The sequence below is a fragment of the Pipra filicauda genome, unplaced genomic scaffold (genome assembly GCF_003945595.2).
Source record: "Pipra filicauda isolate LSUMZ 115617 unplaced genomic scaffold, ASM394559v2 scaffold291_size933811_pilon, whole genome shotgun sequence".
Lineage (NCBI taxonomy): Eukaryota > Metazoa > Chordata > Aves > Passeriformes > Pipridae > Pipra > Pipra filicauda.
Genome location: NW_024104411.1, coordinates 858,586 through 871,682, shown reverse-complemented (window position 1 = coordinate 871,682; position 13,097 = coordinate 858,586). Strand labels below are relative to the sequence as shown.

Here is a 13,097-nt window from a genome sequence, read left to right as displayed (position 1 = left end):
GTATTTACTAACCAAAATCAGTGCTGGGACCAACTGTTTTCAGATTAACCCAGTGTAGTCTGGCAAATCTGGCTGATCAAACAGAAGCTTCATCCTACCCCTTGCTAAAGTGCCTGGTACTCTCCACATCTGGAAACACAGCAAGCAAGGCTCATCTGTACTTACAGCTGTTCCAGGGAATGGAGCCCATGGAAGGCATGTTGCTGGATGCTCTGAATTTCGTTTTTATAAAGGTAGCTTTCAAAAGGAGAGAAAGGAAAAAGCATTAGGCCAACTCATCAGCAGCTGTGTTCTAAAAATACAAAGGAAACAATAATGAACCTCAAGTCGAAGCAGAGCTTGTTGGTTGGATTCAAGGGCAACGTTTCATACCTCTGACACTGACATTAACATCCAGGAACTCCAAACACAAAAAAATATGTCCTTGGCTGGCAAACATTACAAGCGGGTTGGTAAATTTTAAAGTGGTTAAGAAAATACTGAGCTACCAACTCACAGGTATTTCAGGTTCTCCAGATCTTCAAAGGATCTTCTCACGATTTGTTTTATCTGATTATTGTTCAGCAGCCTGTTCAAATCAAGAAAGAAAAACACAAGTGGTGAATCGAGCACATGTGAGATTTGTGGCTTTTCTGTTCTCGGATGCCCACTGAAAATTCCTGAGCTTGCTTGTCAGAGAATTTAAGATTTAAAGGGTTAGCAGATCAAAGTTTGTGTATTCACACCAGCCAAATCAATGAGAAGGTTTCTTACCCAGAGGTGCCAACTGCTTCCAATATGTACAGTGTTCAAAGTCTTTTGCCACAGGCTTTTTGTTCAAACCACTTTTTGCCACAGTGGTTTTCAGCCCCAGGTTACAATTTTGGCCAGGAAAGGGATGAGGGGAAGGGAGACAGGCAGAAGGAGGCAGAAGGGAGGGGGATATTAAATCATTGCTGCCACTCTTGTACAACCACATTGGTTTTTGGAGGTGCCTGGTTGTGTTCAACCTGGGAGCAGGGGAGTGCAGAGGCAGTTTTTAAGAGTACAAATGTAGTTTAAAGCATCAGCTCACAGTGGAGTTATAGGAGCCATAAAATGGTAACAGCTTTGTTCTAATCACTTGATAAACCAATATCTGCAAATGAGAAAGAAATAAATTCAGTTCTGACTCCTGAGGCTACTCAGAGACAGCCTCTTTCGATCTAGGGAGCCTTGTGCCAGATTTTAATAAAAAACCTATGGACCACATCACACTGGAAAGCAATCTCTGACTTGTATGTGCAGTTGCCATGACTGTGCATGCAAATGATGGCCGGTGCCAAGGACCAGAAACAGCTCAGCCCTGTAAGAACCACGCTGTGCAGCAGTGGTAACCACACAGCTGAACGCTACAAAAACCTCTTCTGCAGCCACTGCCAAGCCCAACACCGAGCAAAGACAATAAATCACTTATAAATAGCTCTTTAATATATGAATTTAGCTATTCATCGTGGCTGCCCAACCGCACTCCTGTGGGTCTGTCGCTGCGGTATCCCACTGATTGCAGATCTGGTGAAGCTCAGAGCTGGTGGAGTTTAGAGCTGAATAGCCCAGAGCAAGGATTTTATCAGCTACACTAATTTTTAAAATTCCTAAATGGAGTTGTGGATGGAGAGGAGAGATGTGACTGTGTGCTGCAAAGATTTCTTTTTCTACCATTGTAGGAAAAAGTGCAATTCCCTCTGCAAGCAGCCAGACCTCACAATGCTGGGTCAAATTTAATACATGCACTAAATGTGCATTTTCTATTTTACAAGCTGATTTTTGTGATAATTCTACTCCCCGGGAATGACCTGCCACCAGGCAGCAGTTGAGAAGACAGTTCAGCACTTTCCCAGCAATAAAGCCTAATCTTCTGTCCCACTTTTCCAGAGAAAATAGAGCAGCCAGCCTCTGTCATTACTAGCCAAGGTCTCCACCTGGGAAAACCAGTTTGCGCAGGTAAATGATGGAGAGAAAAGACAAAGAGATGGGGAGAAATGGTAGAAAGCATGTGGGAAAAGAAGATGAAGATAAAATCAAACACCTCAGGGATGACAGAAAAGATAAAAAATGACAGAAATACACATGTGTGATGGCAGGTTCACAAGTTCCCACCAGGCACCTGAGTCACACCAGCTTTCTACCAGCTTGTTCTCAGGTGGAGAATTACATTAAGGGCCCAAAAAGCACGTGATAAGCTCAAGTGCACAGAACTTTGGAAGTCAGATAATAAGGGTTTGAGAAAAACCTCATTATTCTTGATTTGACTGCCCTCCCTTGATCAGCCACCCAGATGCCGTGGATGTGGGTGCCACTCCCAAACTGCACATCACCGGGTTGGGGACAAGCAGCCTGAAGAGGTTAAGGCAGAAAGTTGCTGGAGAGTTCCTGCACAGGTGGGAGCAATGGCTCAATACACACAGCTGAGGTCAAACAGCCCTATTTCTCTCATAAGGAAGCAAAAATGATGTCAAGTCCTTGGAACACACGATCCTGCTTTGACAGCCAATTCTGCTGAGTGGAAATACAGCCTCTGAACACCAACCCAAAGGTCTGTTTGGTGACTGAACACCCAAGGACTGGAAATAACTGCCTGAGAGCAGTGCAGGAGAGGGCTTTTGTCTATTTGCCCACGGCACAAAGACAACACAGGGCCCAGCCGCGCCGGCTTCCTTCCCTGCCTCTATCAGCACGCTTTCATCTTTCGCCAGGGCAGGACAAAGGCAGCTTGTTCTCTGTTATCTGATCCTTGGCCCCACTTCTGAGGGCATGATGGGCTGACAGGTGAGTGCCAGCACCAGTGTCATTCCCATGGATGTGAGCACCTGGATCCTGCCACGCAACCGGCATCGGCCGCTCCCCTCACGAGGGACAGGACACAGTGACCAGGTGAGCAGGTCCTGGAGCAGGGTCACACCAACAGCCTGAGCAGCCCCACACACAACCATGGTCCGGACTCCTTTTCTGACCATTCTCTTTTGTGCAAGGAGTTCAGGCCAGAACTGATGTCCACCAGGATTTCAAATTGCAACATGCTGTCTGACTGCATTTTGGGGCTATTTAAAGGCATTAACCTAGTCTGTTTTGTTGTCTTGGCTGTTTTGGACAGTGCAAGAGAGTGTAATCAGTGATGCAGCCAAATAAGATGAATTCTGGAAGTTCAGATGGCAAGCAGTCCACAGGCCTCTTATCTCATCGTCTGATACTTAGAAATTTGTTCATTGCCTGATTAAAGAATAAAAAGAGCATGGAAAAAGCCATCTCTGCTTCCTGTGTCAGGATTCCCCATTGTAATGGAAGGATAAGTCCTGGAAACATTAGAAAGTGAGATAATTGATGAAGTCCATCACAGTCCACATATTCCAAAATGCTGCTTTCAGAGAAATCCATAGACAACACAGCACATCTGGCTCCTAGAAAGACTTTGGATGGCTTCTGCACAGCTGTCTGCTCCTTGACTCCTGTGCAATTCATCCAGGCAGAGAAACGTGCAAAATCCTGGCATGACCTGGCTATGGATCCCAGCTGCAATCCACAGCAAAAATGCCCAAATTCCTGCTAACCTTAGAGGATTGGAAGCTAAGATCTACTGCTAACCAGATCTGCTGGGAATAAATGCTCTGGCAGACAGAGGCTGGAAAGATCATTATCATTATTTTAAGCACACCCTGTAGCAAAACAGGCTAAATAAAAGTATCAGAAGCACATTTCCTAGCAAAATGATGTGGCATTTCCCTTCGTGCCAGATGGTGAATTGGGCTCCAAATAAGTAGGTGTACTTAATCACACAGGTTTTATTCCTGAAAAAATCTTCTGGGATGTTTGAGATATACAAGCACCATGAGATCTGGCCCAGATCACCAGAAAGAATATTTTACATTCAGCTTCCTTTAGGTTTTATGTCCTGACTGCCTCTTCCTTCTTCCCCACCCTCTCTCCAGGTTGCCAAGCACAGGCTTAACTTGCATTAAATAAGTAGTTTTCTGGTTTTTGAAGAATGTATTAAATGATGTGACAGTACAGAATTCAGACTCAAACCATGTACTCTTTCCTCTTTTTGTGTGACAAAACACATGCTACAGTCATTGCGACATAACAGCTATTTTTTTCCTCACACCATTAACAGAAATCATCATGTAGTGCATTTAAAGCGGGAGAAAAAGTGAGTTTTATGTTCAACTGTGCATTCTCCCTTGTTGACAGAATGATCTGGAATAGCCATTTCCCATATTTGAGGAAGGAACTTTTATTCTGAGATCCAAGCAGACTCTGACATCCCCTCCTTGCTGTCAGGAGCACGTTCTCTCAAGAGCTACTAGAGGGTAAAACACAGAGACTCCACGTTACTGCTGTTGTTCATCCTGAGACCCTTCACAGGCATCTAGAGCAGAGCTGCAGGGCTCACCAGAAATGCCCTCTGCTCTCACCCAAGCAGCAAGAGAAATGTGATGTGAGCAATGGCACTGACAGGACAAAGGGCCAGGCAGAGGCACACACAGCGTGGTCTCCACAAGGTCCCTGTTCTCCTGGGTGCTTGTGCCTCAGGCAGAACAAAATACATGCTGGGGAAGTTAAGAATTACTGCTTTGGTCACTAGGTTGGATGTTTCTAAAGATGATGCTGGAGAGACCCAAGTAGCAGCAACCATTTGGCTGTGATGGTCTTGGTTTGAAAATACAGAGATGGACCAACTGGGTCAACATGGCAGAGGTCTGACTCCTGTGGGAGCGTGTAAGGACCAGCCACACAGGGGTGTCATCTCCATCCCCACCCAAAGATGACCGAAAGGAGCAAAAACTGGAAAGCAATGAGAGGCTGTGCCTCACCATGAGCTCGTAGTGTGTTTGCTCTCTTTCTTCCACAGCCCAACACCTGCTCTGAGCTAATGTTGGCTTCAGTGATGCAGAGAGCGCTGGCAAACTCCAGCAAAACAGCTGTCCAGGAGCTGTGGTATTTTGTGGATGGCATACAAGAGGGTTTTTTGCCTCTTTCTCCCTTCTACCCTTTTTTTTTATCCTCTTACCAAGGGGACATGTTAAGAGTTTAAAAATACACAAGGAGATCCTCACCAACACCTGCACAGGAACTGAGCAGAGGCAATAGGAAGGGATGAGGAAATCCTACAACTCTCTAAGACATTTAGCCCAAGAGGACTTCTCCAGTGCACACAACATTGCAGAGAGCCAACAAGGAATCTCCCAGTGGTGCAGGATTTAGGATAACCTGTGGTGCTGTACCAGGAGTCCCCAGCCAGAAACACACAGTGACTGTATCTCTTCCACAAAGAGGGTTTCTGGTTTTAATGTTAAAGTAGTGCTCTGTGATTTATCAAATCTCCCACGCCAAAGAAAAGCAGAGAGGAGCCAGAGGAAGGTTTGAACTGTTGAACAGCCCCACTGGACATCCACACAGGCTCCCAGCTCACCTCCCTGCATCCAACACAGGCTACAAAGGCTTCCTTATCAGGGTGGTTTACAAACTGTCAGACTTGGATATAGTACAGCCATCCTGCCCAAACGGAGATGCGGAACAGAAGCTTCACCAGAATCTGCTGCCCTTCCTCTGCCTTTGTAAGAAAAGGCTCTTCAAAACACATTTATTTGCTTATGGAACATTTAAGTCCCATGGCAGAAAGATGCAAGCTCAGAGCTCTGCACGTAGAACCTGAACTACTCTATCCTCCAAAGATCCCACTTCGAATTTTCTGGACAAACTTTCCCAGGAAGTCTCTCAGGGATTTTAAATGATTTATTCTCTTTATCACTTGAAGACCTGTCTAAGTCCTCAGGCAAAAGTTTGCCATCTAAGCAGCATCAGCAGTTTCTTCCAGTCTCATCAGTTTTGATGTGGGAATTGGCCAAACCAAAGTTCCTGGAGAGAAATTTGCTTCAGGGGTGCGAGGTCTGACGTTCTCTCATTCAGTTATCGAGCTCCTCATCCTGGGAGTTAAATGCTACGAGTGTGAGAACAACTGATTTTTCCAGTGTGTTGGCCAGACCAGGAAATACAACTAAGCATAGGAAATACTATCTAAATGGAAATGTTTCCATTACACATCCAGTTGATTTTCAGAATTCAAATATAAAAATGCAGTATTTTGTCAGAGCAGCATTTCACCTAGGCCAGTATTCCAGCTCTGACGATGGCCATAGGACAGTATTTAGGAAAAGCAGGAGTGTCTGCCCACCATCTGTGAAAACACATTGTTCTGGCATCTGAAATCATGAGATCAGGGATGTTAGGGGGTACATAACTGCCTTTAGTACCTGTTCATGGACTTGCTGTCCTTGAGGTCCCTGTCCAGGAGAGTGTGGATGTAGAAAGGAAAAAGAACTGGACAAATTCATGGAGCATAAACAGAGAGACAGGTCTTTCCTCCTCCATCAGGCTGTGTATCTATATCTGGCTTTATGCTGAGTGTCAGGAGTCAGAAAGACAGAAGCAGAAGTCTTGCACGTGCCAGAGACCTGCCCAGCCCAAGGCAGGGCAGGAACTGGGATCTCTTACAAAGCTAGGCAGGTTGGGTGGAGCATCTCTCCAAGTGAAGCCCTGCCAGCATCCTTATTTTCCCCAGGGTTCAGCTGAAACTCGCCTGGTGGTCCTGCAAGCTGCCTGCCAAACATCTGCCTGGATCACACAGGGATGACATCATCTGGAACCACTCGTTTCCTCCACTCAGGAGAGCTTCAGGGGTGGAAGAGCAGGGCTGGAGATCAAGAGACCTCAGGAGAGCTTTGTGATAAGGTAAAACCCTATGGACTCAGACTCTACTTTCTCTCTACATATTTTAGTCTCATTCACTACCCTATCTGACCCCATCTCAAATGACAGAAATCCACCCAAAGCATCCTTTCCCTCTTGTTTTTGGCAATTAAGTACCACGTGGTGCTGTTTGAGAGACTAATATGGGCTGTTCTGGTGCTCTGGATGAACAGCATCACTGGTAATAAAGTTTTTGACCAGCCTACTAGTGGACCACCTGTTCTATGAGCAGGGGCCTGGGCCACAATCAGGGTACTTTGAAGCATCCTGCAGTCATGGCTTGGCCAATCAGTCCCACACACAGAGTGGAACAATCTTTAGCAAATTTTGATTTTTAAAAGATAACTATTGAACAGGTCTCTATGATAAAGTCCTGTTGTATTACCACTCTTCCTAAACTACTTACAATTAACTACTTAACAACTGAATGCCTTTTTGCCCAGGTCTTCCTTCCTTCAGCTCTGGTACCGCCACAGGATCAGGGATTTCAGATCACTCAAGGTATGACAGAAAAAAAACAACTTGGACTTTCTCTTACCATTTGGGACCATGAATGTACAAATGTCTGTCGTGCAGTGCAGGTTCCCAAACAAGCTGGTTTGCCTCACTGAGGAATTCCTGCCTGGACCTGGAAATCCTGTGGCTGTTAGCGCCGTGTTACAGCTCAGATAATTGGATCTGAGTCTCAACAGCCCAATTACATCCAGCACAGTGCTGTGCTGACACAGCTTCTGGTTCTGATTTGGGAGCTGGTGTGTTTTCAGCTTCTTGGCTACAGGGTGCAGATTTACTCAGATCTGCCTTCAAAACCTGCAGCAGCAAGAACAAGCAAAGGCTCCCATGATTTCCTTTGAGAAGAGTGAAAAGCTCTTTAGTACAGTAGTACATCAATGTGAGCGAGGGATGAAAGACTGCAGGAACTGCTTTCTACTCCCATTCTTTCCTGGAGTAGGGCAGGTGTAGGCATCTATTCCAGGGCAAGGCATAGGGACAAGGTGGCATTTAAAAGATGCTTTCTCACTTCAATCAAACTTACATAGAGCAACTCATGTGGTTCCTGCATTCAAATAGGCCACAGGAAAGAGGAAGCTTTTAATAAATCCCTTCACTATTTTGCTTCCAGGCCAGAGCTTCTTCTATAGGCTACTCTAAGGCCATACCTGCCCAAACTTCCTCAGTCAGTACTGGAATGCATCAGATTTTTAATTAAAAGAGAGGTTAATTGTGAAAAATGAAGGTTATTAAATGGCACGTTTAATTAAAAAATCTAAGAAACATGATCCAGAGTAGGACAGAGAGAATTTTAAAGCTTTAGCTGGATATGCACAATTTGATTGAAATAACTAAAAGCCCAAGGGCACCTTTAAATTGCTACAGGGGACAGTACCAACAAAAGTAATAAATGGACATCCTCAGAATGGAACTTACAGTGTGTTGAGGTTCTTCAGTCTTCTGAAGGCTCCAGGTTGTATCTCCTTGATGTGGTTGAAGCGTAAATCTCTAAAAGCAGAAGACATAAACAGGCCATTAGCAATAAGCATCATCCCCACGAGGAAGGGAGGAGGGCTGTTGGGAGGATCTATCACACCAGGCCTACATCAACAGGAAAAATGGAGACAAAGACCAGGGAACAGAGTGGAGAAGGAGTGGCAACAATGGTTGGGGTCTGCTCTTGTCTACAGTGGGCTGGGACAAGCCCATATTGATAAAATTCTATAGTCTAATTTCACAGAAAACTGAACACTGAAAGGACTCAGGTGATCATTTCCATGAGCAGCAGAAAAGGTCTGCAGCAAAACACCCCAAGTTCAAGTGCAATTACACTTGTATCTCATACTAATTTGTAGAGGAACACTCATCATCACGTGGACCCGTATTTTAGCTCCCTAGCAAAACTATCTTTGCCCTAAAATGGTTAAATCTGCTCAAATAACCTCATATAATAAGCATTTCCCATTTTGCTCCACAATGCTCCAAGACTCACAACAGCTTATCGCTGCCTGCATTTCAAATTTGTGCCAACTTCAATTAGAATTACTGGACCCCAGGGGATTCTGGCAATTTCCAAGGGCTGCCCACGGAACTACATCAACTTGGAACCCTAAAACATGGGGTTTGGATTGCTAATGAGATAATAAAATAAGAGCTAAGTGGTTTAACCTGGTTAACCAAGTAGAAACACTTCTATAGGGACTGTGCATTGATTTGGCACCTTGCACGGTCCAGTGTATTATAACAAATCACAGAAGGCTGACAAATCAGGTTTGCTGCAAGTTTCTGTCCAAAGCAAAACAATGAGGTTGATTTTTTAATCCTACACTGCTTGGTCTATCCCATTTAGAGAATACACAGCTATTTTTCAGTTTAAGGCAGCCTTTTAAGGGCATTTGCTTTAAGAGGAAAAATACACGAGTTGCCCGTCATTCCGGTGATAACTTACACATGGAAGCAGAGTTTAAAATAATAATTCTACAAATAGCTACAAGTTCAACACTTATTTTTAGACAGGCATCAACAAGAATTGTGGCCTTTATGAAATTCAGATTAGAAAGAGGTGCAGTCCTTGCAGGTGAGCCCAAAGTGACAGGGAGTATCTGGGGGGGCTGAAACAGCTTTGAGCAAGTACTTGGGAAGAGGCTACACAATAAGTAAAGGTGATTTTATTTTAAGATCATAGAATCACAGACTGGTTTGGGTTGGAAGGGACCTCAAAGATCATTCAGTTCCAACCCTCTGCCATGGGCAGGGACACCTTCCACTATCCCAGGTTGCTCCAAGCCCCGTCCAACCTGGCCTTGAACACTTCCAGGGATGGGGCAGCCACAGCTTCTCTGGGCAACCTGTGCCAGGGCCTCACCACCCTCACAGGGAAGAATTTCTTCCTAACACCTAATCTAAACCTGACTTCTTTCAGTTTAAAACCATAGTCCCATGATGTAATGTTTCTTAATTTGCAAACTTAATAGTTTGCAAAACTAGTTCTTTTACGCCAAAAAGTGCGTAATAATGTTCTTACTTTTTAGGCAGAAAATGCATGGCAATTTTACTCGCATTACACTGAAATATTAAATCTCTGCCTCGTTACCCCTTTGTTATTAGTGAATGCAACAGAACACAGGCAAGTGGACATTGTCTTTTCTGTGGCGTTTTTCCTTTAACTTTTCCACTTTGACCAAAGGAATCAGAAGACTGATACAGTAAGAAATCTTTCCCCTCTCTTAGTGGTAAATATTGCACACAGAAGAGTTAGAGTGCAGAAAGAAACAGAGCTTCACAGTATTTCAAAAGAAGGTTTCTAATTGTAATTCACCAGCTCTGTTTGTCCACTGCAAACTGCAGTCCCAAAGGATCATCCAGGATCATCCTTTGGAACTGTAGTTTTTAACTTCACCTTTGACATTTTCAGGTGTGTTTGGCTTTATTTGCATTGCTTCAAATGCAAATGCAATGTTTCTTGCCCTTCTTCTTGGAAGGAGTTCCACATCCTTCTTCCCTGATGATGTGAATTTGAAGGTGTCTTTACAGAGTTTTCAAGGGAATGACTGACACCATAAAGCCAAATACAATTAAACATTGGCAACAGTGATAGCACAATGTGCTGCCTGTTCTCCATGGCCTCACTAAAAGGAAATGAGGAAAGACTAGACCATGAAAAAAGGTGAAGAAATACAAACTTGATTTATACACTGCAATGCACAGATACCAACTCTGCCTGCCCTGGGGGGTTGTAAAGGGCTGTGTAATTAGTCCAGGCAGCTGGCTACAGGTAATAGGGAACATTACAAATCCATGGAAGGAATATACAGGGGTCAGGGCTGGAGCTGTTGATGCTCATGGAAGGCAGCAGGGAGCAGGCAGTGAAGTGTAAAATACCACTTTGGGTCACAGGCTGCAGGCGGGGAAAAAACCCCTACAACTATTTTAATGACCAAAGACAACTGCAATCCTTCCCAGCCCTCCTTCACACTGAGGCACTCAGCTCCCACAGCTGAAACAAAAAGCAAAAGCCAGAACTACAGGTAAGAGAGAACACCTCTGAAAACACAGGAAAAAATAAACCACTAATGTGGATGTCCTTGAGCAGCCAAGAAAGTCCTTGGCGATGCAGAGGAACCTAAATCTTCCTCTTTACCATGTAAAAGCCCCAACACTTTGGCTCATCCACAATGTTTTCTCTCCAGACCTTGCCTTAGCCTAAAGCACCGCTGGCAACGAATGTCATGGAGGGCTGCACTGGGAATTTCCTGGCTTGCCTGTATTTGATTGAGAACATTCCCTACAGAGTTTGCCTCCTCTTACACAGAAACACTTGTTTCTCTCTATTCCCAGGGCGCTTATTCTGGAAATTTACATTTCTTTTCACGAACAAGTGTGCTTTTCACAGGGACCCACCACACAGCTTCTCCCATGCCCAGCTGCTTCCAGCTGCCCTGTGCACCAGCAGCTGGGCTCCCTCACTCCTGCCTGCTCCTTTCTACCTGGGAATTTGCAAAATGGGGAGAAAAGTTAAATTCCTTGTGATTTAACTCTCTCCCATGTTTTCAAGGCCAGCAGTCTGGGATTACAAGATACCTTCCCGCAAGGAACAAAGGGAATATCTGATGCTAAAAGATATCCCAGATTCTCTTCTACCTTCACACACACAGAGTGCTCACTGGAGGCCTGGGACAGCAGCTGTCCTGGGTCACCCAATACTGATCCCTCTGGACAACACCAGCTTGACTGGCTCAGCAGAAAATCTCACCAAACCCTTGTGCCAAAGCACCACAGCTCCGACAGGAAAGTGAGCTGGAATACATGGATAGTCTGGGATCTGCTATAGAAATAACTCGCCTTTTCTGAATTTGGGAACTCAATCCCATTATAGAGGCTACACAGAAGGCCAGAACTTGCAAATGGATTGGGAAATGGGTCTTGACAGAAAGACACTCCAATCTGTCTGAGGATCTCTGCTGCTATGAGAACAATCATCCCTGCAAGCACTGTGTGAAATAATTATCAGTGATTAGCATATAAAATAATCAATGCCTTTTACAAGAAACTTTCACTTCTGTTTAATCTATTGAGGCTTTCACAGACTCATGTATTACTATGTTAACTAAGCAGATAATTAGCTACAAAAGGCATTTTACTGCAGTTCCATGGAAATTACTGGGTTGGTTTCATGGAAGCATCTTTTGTGCACAGCAGTAATGCTGACAGTTCTGGAGCATTTCACCCAGAACTGGTTAGTAAGTGGCAGCCACACAATCATTACCAACAATGACACAGAGAGTAAAGGTGGTTTTACAGAAGTAAGATATTGAGGTTCCTTCCAGTGTTTCCTGAGGAAGGCAAGGTGTGAAAGACATCCTAAACGCATACTAAAAATATCCTATAAGTCAAGTTTCCACATATAAGAAGAACCAGAATATTTACCAGAAAAATGCTTGTTTCTCTTGCTTATCTGCAGAACATCACAGTCAGCTCTGCAGGTTCCCCCATCCTGCCAAAATACTCCAGTCCTGGCAAGAAGGGAAAACTGCCTTGCTCAGATGGAAATGAAGTCTTCCAGACTCACTGTCATCAGCTCCCAAACTCAGGAATGTCCCTCTCCCACACGAGTCCCCAAATGGCTTTAATAAATGACAGCCTTCATCTCCCAGTCCCTACATGGACAGCTGAGCGCTGCCATCTCTGCAAGGCAGATGAGGAGACCGCGGGGAGGCTCAGGGCTGGGGGCTTTTCCAAGTCCTGGCTATTTTGGAGTGTACCAGCTTAAGACATTAAGATTTGACTGTTCAAAGAGTGAAGAGGAAGGAAAATATGTTCAGCATGGAAATACAAGTAAACGAGATGACGGGATCATGGTTGAAACAGTAGAGAGCGAGCAGATGCAGGGCTGTGGTTCCCTGTTACACTGCCACACCACTCACATTTTGAAGTTTTAGGGGATGGCAACACTAGATTTTAATTAAGAAATTACCACAGGCATTCCTGAATGCAGCTTTTTAAGATTTCAGCTCCCATAAACAGGAGTCAGATTTTCAAAAGGGCTCCCTCTGCGTCACAATCCAGCAGCCAGTCTATCAAGCTGGTTTGATCCCACATTTTCTGTGCATGTAAGCTGGTGGGAATGCTATGCTTCAGAGTCTGGCCTGGAAGGCAGTGCCAGGGCAGGAGGCATCTGCTGGTGCCTCATCCCTGGTGGAATCATTTCAACTGACACGTGGCATCCCTTTAGCTCCTGCCAGCAGGACAGGAGCAAAGAACATCTCCAATGCATAGTTTTGGTCCTGGACACATATTCAAGAAGGAAGATTACATAAAAAATTATTGAGGTCATCAATCTT

The 13,097-nt window shown here is 44.7% G+C and overlaps 1 protein-coding gene across 1 annotated transcript in view; it reads right to left on the bottom strand.

Moving 5' to 3' along the window:
• LOC113982345 (peroxidasin-like) overlaps positions 1–13,097 on the bottom strand; it is a 42,585-nt gene that overhangs the window by 24,969 nt on the left and 4,519 nt on the right. The window contains exons 2-4 of the mRNA XM_027710444.2: positions 8,194–8,265; positions 497–568; positions 166–237 (exon numbers count right to left, since the gene is read on the bottom strand). Coding sequence (XP_027566245.2) covers positions 166–237; positions 497–568; positions 8,194–8,265 — 216 coding nt within the window. The remainder of the gene's footprint in view (positions 1–165; positions 238–496; positions 569–8,193; positions 8,266–13,097) is intronic.